Below are 26,255 nucleotides of genomic sequence, written 5' to 3' on the forward strand. Positions count from 1 at the left end.
CATGTCCAGTGACTAGAGAAGGCTCAGTGATATGAGAGGCTGGTGGCTCTTGGCTAAATGCCATCAGTCCACACCATCTGAGAGGGCAAACTAGTATCAACAAAACTTCCAGGTTGGTAATATGTAGCCCTTTGCTGAGTGGCCTCAAATATAAGCTAATAAAGATTTAAGTGTCTGACTCCACCCTGTAGGGAAAAGCTTTAGCTCTTAGCAAATTGAGAAATATAGATATTAACATTTCTTATTATGAGAAATTAAAGGTAGAGCCTCCTAGTTCAAGTCCTGAGAACCCAACATCACATAGCACTTTTGTTTTTGTTTTCTTATTACTCGCTTCTTTCTCTAAAGAGCTCAAAAAAATCCACTGATCTTTCTTGAATCTTTGCCTAAGATCCACAAAGGGGCTCAGGAGATAGACTTGCTTATTGAAGAAGCTGCATAAGAAAACAGCTAAGGAGAAACAGCCCTGTTTAAAATAGGGGTTGGGGCTAAAGTTCTTTCTTCAGTTTCCCTGAGTATTTTTCCTCCATGTCTCCTAGTCAGGGCATCCTGGGAGGAGAAGCAGGGGAACACAATCTGAAAACTGACCAAAAGAGTTACAAAAGATGTGTGTAGTGATGAGATGTCTGCTGAGATGCCGAGATCCCAACTCCACCCTAAAACACTTTTTATGGCATTGTAATGCCACTTGGCAAGATTATTGCTCCTCTCTCTCTCTACACACACACACACACACACACACACACACTCTCATGCACACTGAATCTCCTAAGCCTCAAGATAATCCAAGAGTCCCGGCTTTAAACAAATGGTAATTTCAGAGTAGATTGGGTCTTTCTGAGCAGCCACTCCCATACCCAAACAAAAAAAAAAAAAAGAGGTGGGGGTGGGGGTGGGGGAACAGGGATAATTTTTTTCTACCAACCAGGAGCTGCGGGAAATAGGGTTATATGGAAGCATGAACACAGCTTCAAAATAAAAGTCTGTATTTTGGAACAAGAGAAATCCAACAGTGCTGAGCACAGGAATTAAGAGACTACAAGGGGCAAGCTTGAGATGAATCAGAGCAAAGGGGGATAAATGAGTGACCTTTCTTTACCTTCTCCATGGATGCCTTGCAAGGATTAATTAAGGAAAAGTCTGTGAATTTCTTTGAGCCCTTCAGAGAAAGAAGCTATTTAAATGTCAATTATGATTATGCAGCTTGCATCCCAGACCTTGATCAGGCTTGGTTAACTGAGCCTGATGCATCAGTTGTGCTTTCTCTGGGTTACAGAGATGAGGATCCCTGGCTGACCTGAGTTCTCTGACTCAAGGGTAAGGCAGAGATTTATGGTGTTACATGTGGCGTCAGAGGGCAGTCTGCCTCCTGGGACCTCAGCTCTATGCTTGGAGAAATTGGAGGCATTTTCTTAAGAACTATATACAGTGGGTAGGGGTGAGTATTCAGGGCCTGGAGTTGGTTAGTACCCTGAGAAAAATTTTCTTCTTCTTCTTCTTTTTTTTAATGCATTTTCCTTTATCAACATATTGCCTAAGAGTGTAAAGAAATTAAACAGTGAGACAAGAAAGGATTTCTGTCTGGGCACATTAGCTTCCTAGGACTGCTGTAAGAAAGGATCACCCACTAGATGGTAGAAAGCAACAGAACTTGGTTCCTTTACAGTTCTGGAGGCTGGAAGTCTGAAATTAAGGTGTTGGCTGGTCCCTGCCCCTCCTGAAGGTTCCAGGGAGGAACCCTTCCTTGCTTCCTCCTCACTTCCAGTGGCCCCAGGTCTTCCTGGATTGTGGCAGCTTCACTCCAGTGTCTGCAACCATCTCCATGTGGCTGTCTTCCCTCTGTGACCAGGTGTCTTCTTAGAAGGACCCCAGTGAGATTGGGTTTTAGGGAGCTGGTCTACTCCACTGTGATCTCATCTTACTAATTACACCTACAGAGACCCTATTTCCAAACAAGATCACATTCTGAGGTCCTGGGGGTTAGGACGTAAGACGTTGTGGGAAGGGGGACATGATACAGGTAAGGGCAGTTCCAAAAATATTTAGGAACTGAACCTTTCCCTCATGAAAGATCATATGGAAGCCCTGCAGGAGAGCAGGAAGAGCAGCGCCGCCCAGTCTAAGGACAATGGAGCCCAGGGCCCTTCTGTTCACCCCTCCAGCACTCCTGGCCCCTTCCCAGCCATCCCTCCCTCCCCTGTGTGCGCCTGCGCATTGGTAAGACACTAAGGAGCTCCGCCCCCCGCCCCAGGGTTTCGAGGGACACAGCTAGAAAATCTATGGGACTAGATGTGTCAGTGGTTTCCTCTCTCAAGTAAAATCCCATTCCTGTAAAGCAGCAGCTTTCAGGAGCACCCGTTCTAAAAATAGTCCGTTTGCAAAGCTTGTTTGAAAGCGGTTGCATTTTCTTTGTTTATTGATTTTAATATAAAGGAAATAGAATCTACTCAGAAAGCACACCTCCTCCAGGGTCACCTTAGCGTTGTCACCAGCAGCCAAAAACTCAATACAGATGCGGGTGGATTTCCTTTTCCCCTGAAGATGCACCTAAAACCGTGGCCTGCAGTTCACCCTCCAGAACCTAACGCTCGCCTCTCTGTACAACTTGGGGAAGTAGAAACTCGCCCTTGGAAGGATGGAAAGGGACTGATTTGCAGCTAGTCCCATGTCTGGGGTGGCACCAGGTGCACCAACAGAACCAGTTACTCCCCAGGAGAAGCTCTGACAGAGGCTCGTGCTGCATCCCGCCCCAGTGAGGGAGCCCCTTGGGAATAGTTTGTTGCCCAGGCTCCTGGGAAGAATGCAGACCCACTTATCAGCCTTCGGGAGGCTGCGATCTCCTCGGCAAGGAGAAAGATTGTGTGTTTTGGATAGCAAGATGCTGCTGGAAGAGCAGGCTCTGGGAAAGAATACACAAAACAGCCCAAGGGGAAAGTCCTAACATTAACTCCATAAAAGGAGGCTTTAAATGGTCTCATCTGATCCATATTTTTAGAAAATTGTTTTGACTCAGCCTGCCTGACTATAATACCATTGCCAGAACCAGCAATGAAAGGGAGATAAACACGGTGTTGTGATTTTTCTTTTTATGCCTCCCTGGAAGCCCTTGGTAGTACAAATCACGCTCGACAGGCTTTGATTAGCACCTGCTCAGTTCCACTAGGGAAAGGAGGCATTTGTCTGAGGCTCTGTGCTCTCTTTGTGAATAAGCTAGAAATTTCAGTGTGGGGGATAGCTCCCCTGGAGGAAGCCTGGTTTAAGCCATCTCTCTCACACCACTGGAGATTGCCCCAAGGGAGGCAGTGGCTGGCAAGAGGGGCAAGGTGGGGCAAGATGGCGTCTAGGGGCCAGCGGTAGAAGTCTGTGTCTGGCTCATAGGGTAGTGCTGGATGATGTACCCTGTGCCAGTCATATCAAATGCTTTCTTTTCTGTGTTAGTAGTGTGGTATCACAGGGGAGAGTTTTGGACAGAGGGGCAAGAAATATTATTGCATTTCTGATTCCTTCACTAACTGTGACTTTGAGCAGGTCACTTCGTCTTTGTGAGTGGAAGTCTGGATTCATTCTTCCAACTGAGTTTCCCATTCCCTGAAAGGGGAGAGGGTGGGAAACTGTGCCCATGTGAAGGCACAAGGTAAACCCCAAATCTCTTTTGGACCATGGATATCTCACACTATTTGGGGGAAAGCAATTTTATACAAATAAATAAATAAGGTTATCTGTGGAGCAGACTGGAAAATCCCTTGCCACTTTATCAAGCAGAAGTAAGGAAGACCTGTTTCAGAGAAGACTTGATTTCAGGTACGACCCCTGACTCCATACGATGTGAAGTTCTCTCCTCTTCCTTAGGAATGTTTTGATGGAAAAGTTTGAGAGGTCATCTGGATGGTCTCTTTCGGTTCTTACATTTGGGAGCTTAATTCACAGTTGTAAGGTCTCTTTGCCACCTAAGTAAAGGCCAACTTCCTTGGCTCGAAATTAACGACCTCTGCAGAGTCCTTGACCCCATCCTAACTGCTTGGCCATCCCTTTCCTCTTCTCCCTAAGTCTCTCAGTTGATTTTCGTCTTCCTCAGACTTGCACCTGCCCATCTTCCCTGTCCTTTTCTTCCTCTGGGATAACTATAACTACTTCCTAGAGTCCCTCTCATCCTGCCAGTAAATTCCAGCCAAAAATTGACTGATTTCAATGGCAAGTATTGCTTTATCTGCTAATATGGCACAAGTACAAGCTTGGAGTGTTGTTACTGTGTTACTTTTCTCCATCTCCAGTGCTACTGTGAACAAATCTTATCTTCAGTTTTTTAAGTTCCTCTAGAGCAAAGAGCGCCATGTTTTGCACAGACCCAAAAGCTGCCAGTTCTGTTCGTGAACAGAGATTAATATTGTTCTCTCCCTGTGTGTGGACTTCCTCTTCGGGTAACTAAATTAGCAGGCTAAGAATGAGAATTCCGGATTCTGTTTTCTGTGAGTTCTATTCTACAAGATGCAGCATTTACCCATGTGGGGGTCTGTTTCCACATTCATTTTATTAAACCTCTTGGGATAAGCTATTTGAAAAAGATATGAGTGACTTCATTGTGTCTGCTTATGATGGTATTTTAAATACGTTGAGTGTTTTTGTCCCTTGTGAAATACTTTGTAATCATGTTTCAATTTGTGTTTTAAAATATTTTATATTTTCTAAATATCAAAAAGACAAGACAGAACGCGGTACTTTCAAAATAGAATTAAAGAAAAAAACAGTATTAAATTGACTGGAAACAAATTTTCAAGTACTTTCAAAACTTGTTTGGAACTGATCAGTAAATCACAGATGGAAAAGTAAAAAGTTTCAGTTATCCTTGACATTTCAAGAGGGAAAGAAAACAGAAAAGGAAAATCATTATAGCTGTCTCAAAAGAAATTGCTTCCAAATTGTTGTCTGTCAGCTATTCCAGATGGCTTTACTGTTTTTTAGTGGAATTGATGGTATTCTAAAAAGACCTGAGGAAAATAAATGAGGTTTTTCTTTCCTGATACCCCAGAAGGTAGATAAAGGGGGGGAAAAAACCTTTAAAGAAATGTCTGTCTTAAGTCTCTTGGCCACCTGTACCACCTCAATGGCACCCATCAATGATTTTATCGTATATTCATACTCTCCATTTTTTTTTTAGTGGTAAAAAAGGTTCTCTGGGGTGCCTGGGTGGTTCAGCCATTAAGCATCTGCCTTCGGCCCAGGTTGTAATCCTAGGGTCCAGGGATCGATCCCCATATCAGGCTCCCTGCTCCACAGAAAGCCTGCTTCTCCCTCTCCCCTTGCTTGTGTTCCTTCTCCCACTGTGTCTCTCTCTGACAAATACATAATAAGATCTTTAAAAAAAAGAAAAAGAAAAAGATGCTTTAATGAGTATATAAGTAGTGAAAATACCATATATCTAAGCTAGAAAGTTAGTGGAAACCTGTTATAAATGCATTGTAGTCTAGTCCAAAAAACCCACATGTACATATATAATCTGCATATATTATGCCCAAATGACAATATAGGCTACATCTGTAATTATATATGGTTTGTGTACATGCATACATGTGCATATGTAGGCTTGCATATACAGGTGTGTATGTATATAAAATAACCCTTACAGCAGCTGTATGTATGGATTTAATTCTGTTTCACCGATGAGGACCCAGGCTCTCCAAGCCAGAGGGGCATGTGGTCAGATATCAAAGCCGTGCTCTGAATCGCCCTACGACTCTGTTAACAGTGTTTGTGGAATGTGTCCGGTGTTTGGTTCTCACTTTGGCACTGAAACCAGTCGTAAAGACAGAGATTTTAAGTCTAGTCTCTGCTCTGGTAGTTTCTCAAGACAAAACACCTAGACATCTTCAGGCTCTCATTTTTTGTTGCTGTTGTTAGGAAGCTAGCTAGTAATATCTAGAACTCAAAGAGAAAGGGCCGCCTCGCTGCCTGGTAGTCTTGTGTTCCTTACTATGTAAGATTTTCCCTTTATGCTCCCTCCGTTACATTTTCAGAAGTATTTTAAATGCTCTTTGAATTTGCTTGAGCTTCCAGCCTTCAAGCGGCTCAGTGTGGTAGCCTGTACGCTGCAAAGGGGCCTCGTCCCTCTCAATTTGTAAAAAGTCTTTCACTAACTGTTCATTTCAGCACATGTAGATTTTACTACTTTTTAAAAATATGCCTGGCATCTGACTTTTAGTGTTGTCGTGGGGCCCGTGATTGAAGTACTTAAGGACCTTAAAAATAAATAGGAAGATAAATCATTCTTATCCTGACACTTTTTTTTTTTTGTAAGGTCAAGTAGAAATAAATGAACAGGGTTTGGAGGCATGGAATCTGTCTGTTTGTGAGCACTTGATGTATTGGTGAAGGAGAGAGGTTTTACTCTGCCTCCTAAGTGTTGTTATGTTAGACCTGAAACAGGATTCTAAAATAGCACTTACAGGGAAGCCAGAGGAAAAGCCCCCAGGAGCTCATCACTCCTTTGGAGGTGTGTCTACCTGAGTTCTCCACTGTCTTCGGTAGTTTTATGATATTTGGATGTCAGAACTGGGGAGGGTGATATTTCCCTCCAAATACATTGTCCTCCCTGTGGGCTTACCTGAGTGATCTGCAGGGGACCCTACCCTGTCACGCGCAGACCTGTCAAACCACCCTGCCCTGGAGCAGCTGCCATACTCGGGGCAACTCGCGTGCATTTCTTGGGTCACCATGCCATCCCTGAGAGGTACAGCGGGCTTTATCCACATCAGCCAGGAGGGAGACACTGAGGCTCAGAGTAAGTGATCTGACTGAGCCACCTCCAGCCAGGACAGGGTCTGGTTCCACCATTCCTCTTGTTTTCACGGAGCCACTCTTGTGGAAATAAGCACAAATGTTGGAGTATTGCCTTCCCCTTCTCTTTCCTCATCATTTCATAAGAGGGAATCTACTTTTATATGTGCTGCACTCTGCCGGGACATTTCAGCTCATCCTCTGGACATCTCTGTAGAGAGCCACTGGTATAGCCATCTTATCAGTGAAAACTCTTGGGGCTCGAGTATAATAGCCTTCCTTGCTCAGTCAGGAACCAGTAAGGACAGTAAGACTCCAGAGCCTTCGTCCCTAACACTTGACCACCTGAGTGTTTATCTGACTGGGGTAACCACAATTCGCCAACATTAAACTGACCAGAGTCTGGGTTGGAACTGACATTGCATTTTCAAAGCCAGGATGAGCTAGGTTAAGTTTGCAGTGTGTGTTGACTTATAACCAGGTTCTCTGTTTGCTTGTTTATTTGTTGTTGAGAGGATATTGTTGGAGCCTCATCTAGACCTCTCAGGACACTTTCATGTTGAAATGTGATCATTGTTCTTTCCTTTGGCTTCTGTAGGGGGAGGATCAGGAGTGATATAGTTTATACAAAACAGCAGTAATCCTTAAGAGAAAACATGTCCATTGAAATCTCTGAGCTGAGTGTCTGGTCTGGGCTGGAACTCTTTATATTGTTGTCATTCTGGGCTTTGTGAGATGTCTTGTGAAGTTCTTAACAGGTATTTTTGGGTCAGACAGGTGAAGCCAGCCAGCCCCGTTTTAGGTTGTAGGGTGGTTGTTAGAGAACTGTGAACAACTTTGAGGTCTTCATTGCTCTAGATTTGCACATCAATCCCTTCTATGCTGATGGGTTCCATTTAGAAGCATCAGGCCATAAGGATGTTGTGTTGTGTCAGCTGTGGCTTTTGAGTCCAGGCTACTGAGCCAATGGAAGAAAGGGGCTGGAGTATGAATAAGGAAAGATGGGTCATATGGACTGATTCTTGAAACCTACCTCCACCCCAAGAAAAGATGGATTGATAGATCAATAGAGGAGTGCAAAAAGGAATAGATAATCGAGCAGAATTTAAAACATGTTAATCATAGAATCTAGATCATGTATGGGCATTCACTGTATAAAATTTCCAACTTCTTTGTACATCTGATCATTTTCCTAATATCCTGTTGGAGGAGAAAAGAAGGATGCACTGACTCTTAGTGGTAGAGACGTGGTTAGTTTCAGAAGAGATATTTGCCGGGACAGCATGAGCAAGCAGTAAGGCTGATCCTCTGCTCTTGATCGGTATTTTTGTTTATCTGTTTACCTGCTGGATGAACACCTCTAGCATCTGAAACCAGAAGCTCCAACAGAATGAAGTGTTTGCAATTCTAAGACAGCAGGTCCCGTGGTACAATATCAATATTGATACATATCTTATGTCAAGTACAGAACTGGGCACTTTTATTAAGTCATTTATTTCTAATAAAAATGCTAAAGATATGGGTACCACAAGGTCTGTTTTATCGATGAAATTCTGAGTTCAGAGAATTCAAAGGCATGCTGCTTGAGGTCACACATCTGGCTGGAGGTGTCAGGATTTGCACCTGACCGATCAGCATCAAAGCCTGCTCTGTACCCACTCGGTCCTCAGGGCCCACAGTGTGGCCCCATGTCTGTCCCACCACGAGCTGCTTGCAATCACAGGGATCCAGCCCCACCCCAGATCTATCGACCTTTTGAACAAGTGCCCCAGCTGTTTTGTGTGCAGCTCAGTCTGCAAACACTCAACTGAACCACAGGACTCTGGAAATCAGGACCGTGTCTTTATTCCTCTCCTGCCCTAACACCACGGAACACCTTAGAGTCAGAGAAAATTCGCATTTTTGTGTGTTTCAGAGGTGTTGCTACAGCACGGAGCATTGTTTGCTCCCTTCTCGCAATGTCAGAGTGAAGACAGTGAACCAAAGCAGAGAAGGAGGAGGCAGGTATGCTGAGGCCGGGACCCAGCCCTTCCTCAGGCTATCCACTTGAGGAAGCTCAAATCTTCCCACCTGTCTGTGACTCCATTCCTTCATCTACTAAATGGGACACTGGTACTGGCTCTAACTATCTCATGGGAAGGCCGGAAGTGACTTTAAAAGTAAAACGCAACAAAGATCAAAACAGAATGGAACAGGCAAAAGTATTTTTAGCCTTGGTAGTAATATATCAACTCCTTGCCTAAATGTGACAGTTATTGGACTATTTCATTTGTTCCTACTGAGGTTCACATGGCTGATAGGACTTTTGGGGCAAGTGATCATGGCTCACTATTCCAGGATGTCCTTGCTCTAACCCTCCCTGCCTTCTGTCTAAGAAGAGTATGTTCTCTGAGAGTGGAGGACTTGAGGAATATTGGCTTAGAGCTCATTTAGTCTTTGCAACAACTCCAAGAGATTGATATTATTCCCATTTTACAGATAAGGAAAACTGAACCCAAAAGAAGTGAAATGGTGGAACCGGAATTCCTTAACTACTAGGGTTAGGAAGACCATTGCTTTTAGGCTCATGTAATTTACCAGAAATCTGTCACATAGAAATGGCAATATGTCCCCTCAAATTTCATTGTCTGAAACAACTTGTTTTCTACCAGTGATTGCCAGGACTCTAGAAAGAGCAACCATGACAAGTCACTCATGGCTGAAATTAGCTTGTGAGGTTTCTGATCTGAGCAAAGAAGCAGGTATTCTGATGTATGTCTTTCATGTCTTCTGACCCATGAATTGGAAAAGGAGAAAAAATAAGAACCGAGGAGCCATTTTGAAAGCATTGCAAGAAAATCTAAGTATGTTCTCTTCTGCAGGATGTTTTCAGCAAAGAAAAATTCTCATTGTCATTTTTAAAAAGTTTTGATGGTTGAGAAATGATCGTATTTCTATTTTATATTTTTAGGGCTGTGATACGATATGGTTTTTTTTGGCTCAACTTCTGATGATAAAGAATCCACTTTTCATCTTTATGCCTCGATGTGTTCTTTATGGACAGAACTCTTTGTGTCATAGAGTTCACATCCTGGTTCTCCCTCCCTGGTGCCCGGGGAAGGGGGAAACTGTAGGGCTCGCAAGAGCCCTTGCCTTTACATACAGACAGCAGTAGAGTCAATCCTGGAGAAAACTTGCAATCCTCCTTGATCTTCTGCCCTGTTCTTCCTTTTCCATTTGTATGCAGGACTCAGTACATGTGTGGAGATGGGAGGTGAGCCCAGAGCTGGGACCATAAACACTTGGGCATTTGGGAGGCATTAGAAGGTAGAGTTTAGCAATATTGGCTTAGAGCTCAGACAGATCTGTGTATAAATCTCTGCATCTAACCCTTAGTAGCCCAATGAACATGAAACTGCTTCTCTGAGCCTCAGTCCCCTCTTTTGCTAACTGAGTGCATTGATATATTTCATATGATCTATTCTATAAAGATGATATAATTATGCTGAAGCTTTTGTACATACTAAATAAATCATATTACTGCTATTTAACATTGAACGAATATCATGAACCAGTGAATTAAATGCAAGTAAACATATGGTAGAGTTTTTGGCTTTCTAGGAGGTGTAATATTTGAGAATAACTACAACAAGGTATTATGGCCCAGATAAATGGCATAGAGTACACCCCAGTAGGAGCTCATGGCTTTGGGGGTGTGATAAAATCTGTAGCTCCCTGTTAGGGCAGTCAGGGCAGCCTTCATGTTGAGGCTTCTAGACCTTAACAGCTAGTATTTTCATGGTGAAGCCTGAGCATAAAGTAAGGAGTGAGAGTATCCCAGAGGGAAGGGATTCAACTTTCAGAGATGAGACAATTCAAGACATATTCAAAGAATTGAATAGCCCCCAGGCACAAACGCCTTTTGGACTGGTCAGGGCCACTGAGCCACAAAATGGGAACCACATTGACTTGGCGCTGTGCCAGCTGCCCAGTTCAGTGCCGGCAAATCTTTCAATGATTTGAGATGTGAGAAGTGCAGACTTGCTGGTGAGAAGCCCTGTTTAGTAAAATATGATGTTGGTGAAATCCAGCACGGCTGTGGCCGAACTCAGGTAACAGGTGGCAAGTGTGTGATCTTGGAGTGGCCTGAGGTCCAAGCAAGCATTGAGATCATGATAGGTGGAAAAGAGCTCTGGCTGGAAATGAGGAGCCCTAGGATAGATCTAGGTTCTGTACCTTTGGACAAGCCTCTTTCATCCTCTATACCTCGGTGTCCAGAAAGCACTTTGAAGATAGGTGTGATTTCTAAGCCTGTATAAGCCTCCTTCTTATAGAATACTTAAGTGCAGCTGACTCTTGAACAAGACAGGTTTGAACTTCTTGGGTCCATTTATACATGGACTTTTTCCCATAAATACAGTGCAGTATTCTACACGTATTTTCTTTTCCTTATAATTTTCTTAGTAACTTATTTTTCTCTACCTTAGACTATAGGAATACAGTCTATAATACTTATAACACATAATTGTTTATGTTATCTGTAAGACTTTTGGTAAACAGTAGGCTGTTAGTAGTTAAGTTTTGGGGAAGTCGGAAGTTTATACGCAAATTTTTTACTGCACGTGGGTCAGTGCCCTGGACCCCTATGTTGTTTAAGGTCAACTGTAGCTTCCTCCTGGTGGTGCTTTCAAGGTCTGAAGAGTTGTAATACTTGTCCTTGCTCTTATTTCCTCCCTGCCAGTGGATTTGTTTTGTAAAGGGACCGTTATCTAAGGGGTGAGAATGGATGAGAATTGTGTACATAAATTAGCATATGGAGACTTGGAAATGTGCCAACGTCATCCAAAGAGAAATCCAGATAACCGGCTCCAAGACTGAGCAGCTTGCATGAGAAGAGTAAAGGAAACAATTTCCTTCTGTGCTTGCCACAGAAAAGAAGATGAAGGAACTGGAGGATGGATAAAAGTATCCACAACACATAAAAAGATAAAATGATGGGAAACACTGGTGTGACCACTGAAGGGGCAATCAGTGGGAAAAGTCACAGTATTTAAAAAAAAAAAAACAAAAAACAAAAAACAAAAAAACAAAAGCCCTGTGGGAAAAAAATGGAGCAATAGTCATGGAAAAAAGTGAGATCACATTAAAACTTTCAAGAGTGCCTGGAAAAAATAAGGCTTTATGAGTCTAACATGAGGACTCTATTCTTACCACCTGTGGGGAGTAATTGGCATTGGCTGAGTGGAGGTTTGTTTTGCCTTCTTGGCAGGAGACGAATTGTTATGTTAATATTCCTCTGGCTAAATGTTAAATACCGACTTTGAATAGAAAGAGTGTTGCAGAAGGGAAAATTCCCAGCATCTGGTTCCTACTTTGACCACTGGGCTCTTTACAAAACTGCAGACTTCACACTTGAATTCTAAGAAATAATTAGTATCATGGCAGATATTTCCAGCATTGTGTGAAAGCGAATAGAGTTTCCACTAGAGACTCCCCCAAGGGTGGTTCATGGGCAGGCAGAATTTTAGGTACGATTTAAGTACAAGAATCCATTTGGGGAGAAAGGTAGATGTCTTTTATAAAACAACATCAAGGCACAACACCAAGTGCTCTGCTCGTGTCTTTCCATTTATCTGTGCTGTCTCTTCTCCATTAACAGTGACTTCTCCTTAGATGTCATTCCATCAACCTGGCTTTTTAACTATTGTAATTGTCTTGAACAAGGGTGAGACCAATACCCTAGGGCATTCAGTTTGGAGTGGCATCATAATCCAAAAAAAAAAAAAAAAAATTTTTTTTGGAATTATTGAGTCATTTCTTAGATTATTATTTCCATTCTTTTGGGGAAGCAACATTTCTCTAAAAATCTAAGACCTCCCACAAACTGATCTTCATGAGCTCTTGCCCCTGGATAGCGGATGTCAGCTAGGTGCCAGATGAAAAGTAAAAGTTTGAGCTAATGTACACAAATTTGTGATTTACGCAAATTTGTGATGACTCCTTAGGATTGCAAAAATAGATTGCTTCTTAATTACAAATGAGCCTGTAGCTGCAAATGATCTCAGAGTTTCTCCACCACCGCCCCCCACCTCTGCTACCAGCTTCCTGAGGTTGTTGCCTTGCTTTGCACTGTCATTCCTCCCTTCTCCTCCTCTCGGCCCAGATTTCCCCAAAATATGATAATGTGACTATTTTTTTCATGACCTCTTTTATGGCAGTGACAAAGAAATGTGGTTAAAATACCACATAATTAAGCCCCTGAACTTTATAAACCACCAGATTTATAAATCTAATAAAGAAAATCCATGTAGATGGTATAAAAGTTTGTGAACCAGAGATTCTCATTGAGCCGTATGCTCTCCAGGAGTGAATTAGGCAACTAGAGCTATTAAAACCTATTAGGTCACTAAGATATCCTTTAGGCAACCCCTCAAGCTCCAGAATATTCTCCGAGCCCCATTTCCATAGGCAGTATAACAACTAAGAGGTGTCTAGTTCAGAGATTTTCAAACTACACTTCCATGAAACATTGATTTCTACAACATGGTCTAAGGCTTAACACGGCTGAAACTGAAAAATGACAGTTTCTTCCATTAAAAAGATGTTCTTGGGGTGGGTCCAAGAGGGCAGCCTGGTAAGACCCTGATCTCACTTCCTTCCTTACACCAAATCTACACTGACATATGGAGCAATTCCTCCTCAAGAAGAACTGAAGGCTGATGGAACAGCTTCTGCACAACAAATGATAGAGAGACCACATATAGAAGAGTAGGAGAGACAGAGACACTGCAATGACAGAAACCCTACCCCTGACTCAGTGACCTGCAGAGTCACTGAGGGATAATATTACTGAGGGGCCCATAAGCAGACTCTCCTACCTTGGGGCACAGCAAAAAATGGTTTAAAGGGCAACCAGACTTTAAGTGAAGGAAATCCATTTACTAGCCTTACATCATCCACTGAACCAGTAGGGACTGCTGGAACTCTTCCGGGGTTGGAGGACCAGTGAGACAATTTTTCATATCTCCTCTTCAGCTTGATCATGTGGGCAGAAGTAGGGTCCAGGCACTCTAGCTGGCCTGCTAGTCTTTCATATCCTGGGCCCCTGGGGCACATCAGCTCTAGACATTCCTCCAAGGTGGCCCTGGTGTGACATGCCATAGGCCCCCACTCCCATACTCACCCCATCTTCAGCCATCCTATCAAGGTGGCCCTGGTGCTCTTTCCAGCTCTAGCTAGCCTCCTGTCACAGGAATCCTACTGTCTCACCCTGGGATCTCTTCCCCACCGGCCTGTGCCTGTTCCCTCTCCAGCCAGCTTACCAATGCCACCAGGCACACGCAGTCTACACAGAGATTGTTTCTACACAAGTCCACTCCTTCAAGACTGGGAGAAGTAGTTGTTTTGCCTGATTCATAGAAACGAACACAGAAGATCAAACAAAATGAGACAAGGAAGTATGTGCCAAACAAAAGAACAAGATAAAACCACAGAATCAAACCCTCACAAAATGGAGATAAATAATTTACCTGATAAAGAGTTCAAAGTAATGGTCATAAAGACAGGTAACAAACTAGGGAAAAGAATTGAGGAACTCAGTGAGAACTTCAACAAGGGATTAGGAAATGTAAGAAAGAGCCAGTCAAAGCTGGAGAACACAATAACTGAAATGAAAAATATACGAGAGAGAATCAACAGCAGATTAGATGATACAGAAGAATGGATTCACAATTTGAGAGACAGAAGAGTGGAAATCATTCAGTCAGCCCAAAGAACAGAAAAAGAGAGAGAGAGGGAGAGAGTTTTAAAAAATGAGGATTGTTTGAGAGACCTCTTGGGGCAATATCAAGTATACTAACATTTGCATCAATGGGATCCCCAGAGGACAAGAAAGAGAAAGGATCAGAAAACATATTTGAAGAACTAATGGCTAAGAATTCCCTTAACCAGGAAATAGACATCCAGGTCCAGGAGATGCAGAGAGTCCAAAATAAGATGAATCCAGAGAGATCCACACAAAGGTGTTCAGAATTGAAGGAAAGATAAAGTATTAATATTGTTAAAGTATCCTACTACACAATGCGATCTACAGATTCACTGCAATCCCCATCAAAATACCAGTGGCATTTTTCATAGAACTAGAACAAAGAATCCTAAAATGTGCATGGAACCACAAAAGATACCAAATAGCCAAAGCAGTCTTGAGAAGGAAGAACAAAGCTGGAGGTACCACACTTTCTGATTTCAAACTATACTACAAAGCTGTTGTAATCTAAATAGTATGGTTCTGGCATGAAAATGGACACATAGATCAATAGAATAGAATAGAGAGACCAGAAATAAGTTCATGCATATATGGTTAACTAACCTATGACAAAGGTGGCAAGAACATACAGTCTCTTCAATAACTCGTGTTGGAAAACTGGCCAGCTACATGCAAAAGAATGAAACCAGATCACCATCTTACACTATATACAAAAATAAACTCAAAATGGATTACAGCCTTGAATATAAGACCTGAAACCATAAAATTTATAGAAGGAAACATAGATAGTAAGCTTTTTGACATTGATGTTAACAATATTTGGGGGGACTAGTCTCCTCAAGCAAGAACAACTAAAACTAAAATAAGCAAATGGGATTTTATCAAACTAAAAAGCTTCTACACAGTAAAGGAAACAGTCAACAAAATGAAAAGGCAGCCTATGGCATTGGAGAATATATTTGCAAATGATATATCCAATATATCATTGGGGTTAATAGGGGGTTAATATCCAAAAACATATAAAGAATTTATATATCTTAATATAAAACAAAAAAAAACAAAAGCAAACAATCCAATTGAAAAAAGGCCAGAAGACTTGCAAAGATATTTTTTCTAAGAACAGATATAGATGGCCAACAGGCACATGAAAAGATGTCAGCTAATCACCAGGGAAATACAAACCTAAAACACAATGAGACATCACCTCACACCAGTCAGATTTGCTGTTATCAATAGGACAAAAAAATAATAAATATCGGCAAGGAGGTGGAGAAAACAGAACCATTGTGTGCTGTCAGTGGGAATAGCCATTATGGAAAATTGTATGAAGTTCTCAAAACATTAAAAATAGAACTATCCTATAATCTAGCAATTCCATTTCTGGGTATTCATCTGAAGAAAATGAAAACATGAATTCAAAATGATATATGTACCCCTGTGTTCACTGAAGCATTATTTACAATAGCTAAGTGTCCATTAATAGATGAATAAAGAAGATGTGAGGTATATATATATATATATATATATAAATAAATCTATAATGGAATATTACTCAGCCATGAAAAAGAATGAAATCCATTTGCAACAATATAGGTGGAACTAAAGGTTATTGTGCTAAGTGAAATAAGTCAGAGAAAGACAAATATCATATGATTTTACTTATAAGTGGAATAAAAAAAAGACAAATGAACAAACAAAATAACACAGAAACAGACTCACAGATCTAGGAAACAGACTGCTGATTACTAGGGAAGAGGGGAATGGGATGGGAAAAATAAGCAAAGGGGATTATGAGGTACAACCGTTCAGTTATACAATAAGTCAGTCATGAGAATGTAATGTACAGCATAGAGAATATAGTCAGTAATATTGTAACAACTATGGGGACAGATAGTAACTAGATTTATCATGAGGAATATATCATAACATATAAAAAAATCAAATCACTATTATGTATGCCGGAAACTAGTAGGATATTGTACGTCAGTAATACTTTAAAAAGATGTTCTTATTTTTATGTTTAATTATCTCTAACTTTACTTCACAATATAGTACTTTGGTATGGGCAGTAAAATGCTAGTTGACTACAGCTGACAAACTAGGGACAGTTGGTGAACATTGAATGATTCACTTCAGAAAACCGTACTCCAGGAAAGGTTAATTAGCACAAATTCCCTAACTACAGACCACACCACAGAGGGTTAACATGAAACATTCTAATATCAGTCTATACTTGCTGAGGTTTAGTAACCAGCTGTATTGTTAGATTAGGGAGAATTTTGCATTGAGAAGATGGGATACTGTACCAATTATAGGGTAGGAGAGAAAGACACGTATCAGCACGGGTCAGGCATGTCCCAGCCAGAGTCTGACCAGTGAAAGAAACCATGACAGGTATTTCAAGTTAAAGTTTCAAAGACTTATTAGGTCTGGAGAAGTGAAGGGCAGAGAAGAATTCAGGAAATCAGGAAATATAAGGATAGAAGGAAACTACAGGTGAGATTTGCTCTGAGTGGGTGCCACTGAGGAGGAGGCTGCTTAGAAGCCACGCTCACAATCTCATCCACAGTCTGCAAAAAGGCACGCCCCTGGTTGCAGCTGCCAATGGGAAACTGATTGATTTCTCTCTTTTACCTTCTGGTTCCCACAGGAGAGCTTCTCATTGACAGACAGGAACTAGAATTTCTGCCGGGGAAGGATTTGAAATATCTCACTTCTAGCCCCATCTAGAAAGGGAGAATCTAAAAGAGCAGGGATGATTTTTATTAACAAGCAGTATCAAGCTTAGGGTTTAAGAATCTGCCCCACGGAGAATCCTCCTGGAGTAGTGTCTTGAGTTGAGAATAGTTTTCTGCAGCAGCCCTTTCTGCAGCAGTGAAAATGATCTATCTTTTCCCTGTCCACTATGGTAGCCAACAGCACCATGTGGCTATCCGGCCCTTGAGGTGTGGCCGGTGCCATTGAAGAGATGAATTTTTTGTTTAATTTCAATAAACTTAAATTTAAGTTTGCTATATGGAGCTCAGGGCCACTGTGTTGGGCAGGTCTAAACTCTGGTCTTGTGCCTCCTTTCCCATTTCTTTAAATGGAAGGCACTGTCTGGAGTGTCCTGAACCTGCTGGTTGAACATTTGTTTTATTTATTGTATGTAGATGGCACTTGTTAGAATGTGTGATGAATCTGGGGTGGAGGGTTTCACTGAATTTACAGAATTGGTCATCTGCCTGCTTTCCGTGCCAGGTAAGTAATAAACATCCTTGTATATTGGGCTGAATTTAGTCTAAGACTTGCTTTCTCCATAACTTATAACAGTAGAAAGAAAGGGGGAGGCCACCAGTGTTTACCTGCAGAATCTAAAATTGCACCCGCCAATTAGACGGATGAGTTTGTAACATACATTTTTCTCCCAGAAATGTATCTGGGTTCTTTCACTGTGAGTGCTAGTTAGCAGAGGACAAAACAAAAGCTATATAAATATTAATGTAAGAATCCAGATAAAGTAGTTGCCCTCACCTAACATTTTTTTTTTCATGTGAGCTATGCGCATGGTATTTTTTTTTTTAAAAAATCATAGACATAACACAAATTTCTTATGTGTGAAATTGTTCCTTATTTATACAGTTGAATCTACATTTCATAGTGTCACAAGGACACCCCAACATTCTACAAAAGAATCCTGACTGCTAAGTGTTCTACCACTTAGAAAACCACAGGTCAATGTGCTCCATATATAATCTCCTTTCTGTTTAGTTTCTCAAAATGCCTGGCATCATACTGGACCAAAACAGCCATTTTTGTGAGTACATGACACATTTTCCTGCCATCTGAAAAGGACATTAGCAAACGAGACTATTTAATCATTTGTTTGTGTATCAGACAAAGAGAAAACTGGTGGTTTAAATGTGACTATTTTTCATTTTTCTTACATTCGAAAATTTTCTTTTTCCACGTTTGTCACCATTAAAATACTGCTCGCGAGTTCTCAAAAAGTGGTGTTACTTACTAATTTAAGAATTGAGTATCATAGCAGTGAGACCACATTATTTATTAAACCTTCATGGAATTCAATTTGCATAAACCTTGGCCTCCTCATTATCTCTTTACCTGACAGAGGATAACACTAGTTTCTACTTGTCTTCAGAATACTATAAATTCTGTCCTAAGGGGAAGAGCCTAAGGAAACCAGTCACTGGGGGCATTTGCTCAGTCAGCAAAATCTCATACAGTTGTTTTCTGGGTTATTCTTCAGCCTCGACACAATTCATATTTATCTAGTTGCGTAGACAGCATCCTGGAATTCGTGGTTTGCACTTTCAATGATTCTTTGTAGGCATCCGCTCGCATCACAGAGCCTCACTCACCGAGCATTAAATGGTTGTTTTACTGTTGACCGGGGACGGTCAGATTGGAGGGAGGTGCACCAGGGTGAGAAATTTATGTTAGTTCATGAGGGATGTCTCTCCACACAGCTCAGCATATAGCTTGGCAAGGGATTGGAAAGCAGTCCCTCCTGTGCCCATAAAGAAAGAGACTACTTATGTGTGGGAGCTAAGATTGCCAAGAGTCAGGCACCAGGGGCAAGAGTTCTGGAGAAGCAAAAGGGCAACAGAAGGGGACTCAATACAAAAATACTGAAAGTCTCTTCTAGAGGCACTTGAGGACCGGTCCTTCTGCCTCGACGTTACCCCCCCTGGTGGACTTTTTCCTCAATTCCGGGGGTCTCTCATTTAGCCCCGTATAACCCGCATTCTCTCGGGCTGAGCTGCTGTTCTCACCCATCGGACTGAGTGTGTGTGTGTGGGGAGTGGGGGGTCCTAGGGGCTCAGCACCCTTGTGGGACTTCAGGATGACGGTGCTCGTTCATTGACACCACAAGGTGTTACTCTCTGATTAGCCCTCAGATTCTGGGGGTGAGGGCTTCAGCCTCATTCAGCTTCTTGTCGACCCACATTAGGCTTTGACACAGAAGACACAGAAGACGCCGAGCAAAAGCTGTCTGGTCAGAGCATGCCGCCATGATGACTTCCTATTAAAGTAAACCAGCCCCCTTTTTCAGTTTGATCATCAAAACTTTTGGTCTCCACTGCAAAGAGGACTTAAATCATAGAAGTGTCCGTCTTCTAGAGTATTTCTGAGATGAAGCGATGCTCCCGGATTCTCAACTTTTCAGCAGAGTGTAATAGCAGGGTAATAGCAGGGTAGTACAGTTAATGGTCTAGTCCTGTGCCCAGGCGGATCATGAAAATCTTTATGTTTTCTCTGCCCCTGGTAAAATTGAATGATGCCGAAACACTCTATTTTGATTCTTCAGTTGGAAAAAAGATCTAATGCATGACGAAGCATGACCTATGTAGGCACTTCTGCGTGTTCTTGATTTACTTGTTTGCGTGGACTGATGGGGGGATTGGTTGGACTTCTACAAGAGCGATTTAGAAAGCATCTGAATTGTATTTCCTAAACAGAGTTTGCAAGGCTTTTAATGCTTTGAAAGACGAAGTTGGAACCAAACTGAGCTGTCTATCAGTGTTTTGTTGTTTTTTTCTTTCCTTTTAAGCAGACTTGAAATTGTTCATGGAATCCAACTGACCTTAGATTGCTTCCAGGAGCCCTGGCTGGTGCTTCCCAAAAAAGCAATCACCATGATCTTGTGCTATATTGCTGATCCCAATTCCTCCCTCCCTGCTGCTGCATTTATCTAGATGGGCAGAGGAATACTGCTAAAGCCCTCTTGGCTTATCTGTTCGCAGGCTTGTTGATTGGTGCTGGCTGCGCCCTCTACCCCTTGGGCTGGGACAGTGAGGAAGTTCGGCAGACCTGTGGCTACATTTCCGGCCAGTTCGACCTGGGTAAGTTTTCTTCACAGATTGCATTTCTTGTAGAAAAGAACCTGATCTGACCTTGCATAGATACAGAGAGCAGAAGTGCTAATACAACCAGCAGTCAAGCGTAACAATCCACAGACCTTCATTTATCTGTTTGTTTAGTGACGTTATTGGTAGTCCACCGTCTGCCTGGGCTAAGGGAAGTATTATCGAGACAAAGATAAGAAACAGCCCCCGCTCTGAGAAGTTTATATTCATTGATCAATTCATTCAGAATCATGTGATTATTACTGCATGTGCTAAAAATAACTCCATGGAATTTACAGGTTGCCTGAAGGGACAAAGCCAACAAACCTGTCCAGGGGTAAGAGGTCCAAAGCAGTTTCCCTCTAGAGTTATAGACAAGTTTGTGGCAGGGCTGGGTCTTAAACACAGTGTTGCATACAGGCTGTCTGGGAGTAGACAGAAGCACCTGGCAAGCCAGGAATACAGCTCAGCAAAAGCACCAGGGAGGAATGAGAAAAGCCCATCAGGAGACCCCAGAGACCCCAGAGATGCGAGAAGCTGGAAGACGTGTGAGTGAGTAGTCGAAGTTTGCACGCTGGTGAAGGGCACCTTGTGACCTTGGTTTTGTGTGTACTAATCATTTTCACGTGGAGTTATGGTGTGTTCTATTTAGCTGTCTTTAAAGAAGGTTGCAGAGTCCTACATGGTTTGCATCGTTATAATTTGTACATTGGATTATAGTTCACTTGGCTGATGCACCTGCATTTATTTAAACACTTCCTTATTTCCTGCTAGTTGGATATTTCATCTAGTCCAGTTTCTGTGATGTTAAGGTATATTATAATGAGAAATTTAACAAAGTAAGTGTTTCTTTATTGCATTATTTTCTGAGGACTTTTTTTCCTGCAACTGCTATCACTATATCAAAGACTATTACCAAGAAAACATACTTTCCCCTACTATAAGGATAGACAGATTAAGTTTTAGACCGTTAGTGTATAGTGAGTTACTAACTTAGCATTCGCTCTTCCCATTGAATACTTCCTCTAAGAAGAAATGTTCGAGGGAGTAGGTCTAATGTCAGTATTTATCCCAAATCATCATTTAAAAATTTGAAGTTGGAACTTCTGAGAAAAAAAATTGTCAGATCCTGAAAAAATGGGACAGATATGATATCACATCATAGTTCTCTGATTTTGAAAATAAAGCAGTTTTTTTTGTTGTTGTTGTTGTGGTGGTTTTTTTGACTCTGGATGACAAACACCCTGCTTTCCTCAAAATAATACTGGTTCTTTTGGTGGAGAAGCCCATACGTTAAATACTACTCATTTGCATGGATAAAAAGAAAAGAGATTTCTGACTGCCCTTCCCTCCTTGTTAAGGCTTTCGTTCCCAAGTCTGGATTTGCTTGTGACTGCTGTAATTGCAGAGAAGGGAAGAAATGCAGGCGTGGTGTTGAATGTCAGCTTGGTTTTTTTGTTTTGTTTTGTTTTTGCCGTTTAGTTTTGGTGGGTTTTTTGTTTGTTTGTTTGTTTTTTGGGTTTTTTTTTGGAAAGCAAACTGTGTCCAGGGGAGATATTTTAACACAGTGTTTGGCATTTTTCTTTCTGTAGTGTTTGGGCATTCTTGGCTGTTTCACACACGCCTCAACTTGATTAGAGTACTGTTCTTGCTAATCTCTTGCTATTGTGTGTTGCTGTATTAATTAGCAGGTTATAATGAAACCCATATCCTGTTTTTGCAGTTTTCATTACTGCATCCCCGTATTTTGTATCTTCTCAGCATGGTGGATTAAAAATTTGAATGTCAAACTTTAAAAATTTAAAAAAAAAAAAACTTGCCTCTTTACTGGTGGTAATAATTTCTTATGTGATTAAACCCACTAAACCATTTTAACAATTTTCAAACCACAGTGTTTTAATTTTTGCCTGTTTCTTTTTAAATTTCTCTTAGTTGGCTGAGAAGGAAAAAAATAAAACTGGCATTATTCATAGATAAAATGAGCTCTAGGTCTTACAAAAGCATCCTACAAAACTGCTTCTGTTTTTTATCTTTAAAAAGTCGTTACTGTTCCGCTGAACGCTGATGAAGGCTGAACTTCAGTGAATGGTTTTAGTCATAGATCATGAGGCTAACCAGGGAGAGCCTAGGACTGGAGTGGGGAGCCAGAGCATGTGTGTGAGGGGAAGCATTCTCAGGAAGGATGCCCACGGTTTTAGTGGTATGCGTGCTGGTTGCCACAGACACATTCTCCCTCTACTACTTCTGAGAACCCAAGTTCATCGCTGCCACCTCTCCAAGGAGAGAGTGTGCAGACTTACCTTCCTCCCAAGGGTTGGGAAGTGTTAACATTGTTAAGGTTCCCGCTCTCCTTATCGTGGGGCGTGGGTCACTTTTTTGGCGTCTGGTTACTAAAATGTTACTTTCTCTCTCTAGAGCACATCCTGAAAGAAACCAGCTTTTGTTTTTGTACAGAAGATTATTTAAGGAGTGCCTTCATTCAGTTATCCAGCCAACAAATATTTATAGAAGCCCCGTGCTAGGTGCTGGGGATATGGCTTCAGTGAGGCATTTTAAAACACCCTGTTCAGAGAACTTAAAAACCCAGCAGGACAGGCAGGTGTTCAAGAAGACAATATCCCTGGGATGTGTGTTAGGAAGGAAGGGTACCGGGCCTGGCAGTGGGCACCATGGTTGCCCTGCCAATATTCTTCCATGCTGGGTGGTGATTCGAAGCTAGAGGCTGAGAATGTCTCTGTAAAGAGCCAGCTCGTGACGTTTTCCCCTTCTGGAGCCATATGGTCTCTGTTGCAAGGATTTGCAATGTTGCAATGGTAGCAGGAAAGACACTCCCTGTATAAATGGGCGTGACCCTCTTCCCATAACATTTCATTTACAAAAACAGGTGGTGGGGCTATGGTCTGAGGACCCCTGATTTTAACCATCGTACACCGCTTGACACTCCAGAAGAGAGTTTCATTTCAGATACATTCCTTAATTGATCCCTTCGGCTGCTGAGACAGCTGGTCAGGGCCTGGAGCAGGGGCTGCACAGAGTAGCCCCAGCCAACTACCCTGGTATGCGGCGTATGCTCTGCGCTTCTGTTGTGCTCTGTTGTGAAAAGGTGGCAAGCACTCTGAATTAATCGTGATCATCTTACCTCTTACCACTGGCTTGGGATGGGAAGCCTGAAGCCCATTTGGACCAGGGATTACAGCAGGAGATGCGTCCAGAGGCTTTTGGAAAAAGGGGGATCACATGCCTAAGGGAAAGGCACCCGAAGCCATGCTGCCCCTCCCTCCAGCACCTGCCTCTGCACTGGTAGAAAGGCAGGAGGGAGCAGACCCCAGACGGTGGGGTGGGCAGAGGAACCTGCTGAGGCTCAGCCACCCTTGAAGCAGGCCTTCCCTGGCAGTCTTCAACCCTGCAGATGCATAGTAATTCAGTTCCTTATTGGGTCATGTTAAAGGCATCTTTTCTCTTACTGGCTGGAGAAAGGAGCCTGATGCTGTTTTATTTAGCTGCTGTATCACAGGTCAAGCGGACTTGCCCTTCCCTGGGCGCGTCCTAAGGAAGTATTATTTTTAGCTTAGCCTTCAAGGCTGTAAAGGGTTTAGGTAGATAGAGGGTGAGTGTGAGTGTTTTAGATTGCAGGGTGGGTGGGGGAGAAGAGCCAGAAGAGAGCCTAAGTAGGCATGAAGGGTTAGAAATGAGGGACGGCAGATAGAAAGGGCCTCCCAGGCTAAGAATATTTTAACTGAACCCAAACACCTAAGTAGTAGTTAAGCAAGAAGGAGATTTCAGAGAAACTCACATTTGTAGTTTTAATGTACTGTGGTAGGAGGTCTAATAGAAAATAGTTTTTAAAATGCCTTTTTTCCTTAGCAAGGAGATTTGCAAAGAATTCTTTTATGTGACTCGAAAACAATTTTATCAGGCTATTGATTATTTCTCAAGCATTTTAATATGTTATGAAGTGCATAGCTTTGCAGCAATTTCACAAACATACCCATTTTTACAAATCAAAGATTGTTGCTGTTTACCTTTGGATCATTCTTATTTATGAAGAAGCCAGGAGCATGTTTGAATACACGTATTTTCAAAACAGGGAAACAAAAGTACAAGCAGGCTGCATAATGAATTCCTAAATTACCCAACTCAAATCATACGTACAGCTTGCCTTGACAGTAGCTTTCAGCCTTTAGCGTTAAAATCAGAGGTAGACTTGTTTCTCTCGTCAGTGTTTGAAGCAAGAATGCCAGGTGGTTCAGGGGCAGGGGATCAGCAGCCATGCTTTGAAACAAAATTACCCTGATTTATATAGAAAATGACTATTTTCTAATTTTTTTGAGTATAGCTGACACACAGTGCTCCATGAGTTTCAGGTGTACAACAGAGTGATTCAGCGTCTCTCTGTGTCATGCAGTGCTCACCAGACGTGTGGTTACCATCTGTCACCATCCAACACTGCCATAGTGCCATTGACAATATTCCCCAAGCTGTGCCTTTTATTCCTGTGCCTATCTCATTACATAACTGGAAGCTTGCCTCTCCCACTCCCTCCTCCCATTTTGCCCATCCCCTTACCCCCTTCCCTCTGGCCACCATCAGTTTGTCCTCCCTAGAGAAAGAAAGTTCATTTTTTTTAATACTTTGCTTAGAATGTAGTTTAACATTCATTTTGTTTTTACATACATCAGGGTGCTTTCTCTTTAGGTTACAAAGATCTGATTGCAACTCGGTAAAACAAAGAAGGTATTTACGACCTCTTACCATAGGAAAGCCAGAGTTAGGTGAGGTGAGCTGCAGACTTAACTGATTCAAGAGCTCTAGGATGCTGTCCAGGGCCCAGGATTTTGCTGAACTGGAGACCTGCCACTTGTAGGGTTCTTGTCCATCCTCGGCCCCGCCATTTTCTAAAAAAAATAATTAATTAATTAATTAATTTATTTATTTATTTATTTTGAGAGAGAGAGATTGAGAGTAAGAGAGATCACGAATGGGGAGGAGTGGAAGCTGGCTTCCCACAAACAGGGAGCCCAACGTGGGGCCTGATCCCAGAACCCTGGGTTAAGAACCCTTAAGAGCCACCCAGGCGGCCTTTGGCCCTTCCATCTTAAGTCTGGCTTCATCTTGAGGCTAGTTCTCTTCTCCTCACAGATGATTGCCTTTGGTACCTGTAGCTTGTGTTCATGTCAAATAAGAGAGGGTGAGTTTCCCCCTCTTCCCAGTAATGGAATAAAAGTCTCTCTCCTCAATCTAATGGGGCCAACTTGAATGAATTGCTGCTGTCAGGGGAAACCATGTATAAAATTGACTTCTTATGGCGGAGCTTGGATGTGTTCAGAGTTTTATAGAACCAGATTTTACCGAGGAGTACTGTTATTTTTAAGTGGAAGATGAGGCTAAGAAAGAAGTCTGTCTTTGTGGTTGTTGTTGTTGGCCTTGGTGGCATATGTTCCTTTTCTCACGAAGTGTATGGTTGTGGACTAAGGGTCAATAATGGCTTATTATGTGTAAGTGTTAACAATGGTGAATTTATTTATTACTTTTTAAGAGAACAAACAATACAGGTGATAAGAATTACATGTAGTATACTCTGGTATCGTCATATAATAAAAATCTGGTAGATGTTTGCCATTGTTATTCACGTTATTTGTACAGGACAATTTTTAATAAATATTTGCTGATTAATCTTTTCCTCTTTCTTTTACATTTCGTAACAGTAAGTTTGGATTTACACAGTAAGCATAAGGTCTTTATAATCAGGTTGTCCAATTGATTTAATTCATGCCTCAGAGATATTTTCATCCACCCGACTTTTCTAATTATATCCTGATGATCAAAAGCACTGTTTCAATTAATTTGTCTTGCTAATTTGCCAAGTAAATTTGAGTAATTATTGCTTTCAC

At 41.9% G+C, this 26,255-nt stretch overlaps 1 protein-coding gene across 2 annotated transcripts in view; it reads left to right on the forward strand.

The window, feature by feature from the left end:
* The window catches only part of LHFPL6 (LHFPL tetraspan subfamily member 6), a 234,410-nt gene that overhangs the window by 183,338 nt on the left and 24,817 nt on the right, over positions 1–26,255 (forward strand). The window contains exons 3-4 of one of the 2 annotated variants that reach the window (XM_013049293.2): positions 20,263–20,361; positions 20,785–21,113. In XM_013049293.2, the coding sequence (XP_012904747.1) occupies positions 20,263–20,361; positions 20,785–20,924 (239 nt within the window). In that variant the 3' untranslated portion in view covers positions 20,925–21,113. Of the gene's footprint in view, positions 1–20,262; positions 20,362–20,784; positions 21,114–26,255 lie in introns of those variants that run through there. The other variant, XM_004779235.3, reaches the window with a different exon arrangement.

The sequence above is a fragment of the Mustela putorius genome, unplaced genomic scaffold, assembly GCF_011764305.1.
Source record: "Mustela putorius furo isolate JIRA1106 unplaced genomic scaffold, ASM1176430v1.1 tig00004013_pilon_pilon_pilon, whole genome shotgun sequence".
NCBI classification, from domain to species: Eukaryota; Metazoa; Chordata; class Mammalia; order Carnivora; family Mustelidae; genus Mustela; species Mustela putorius.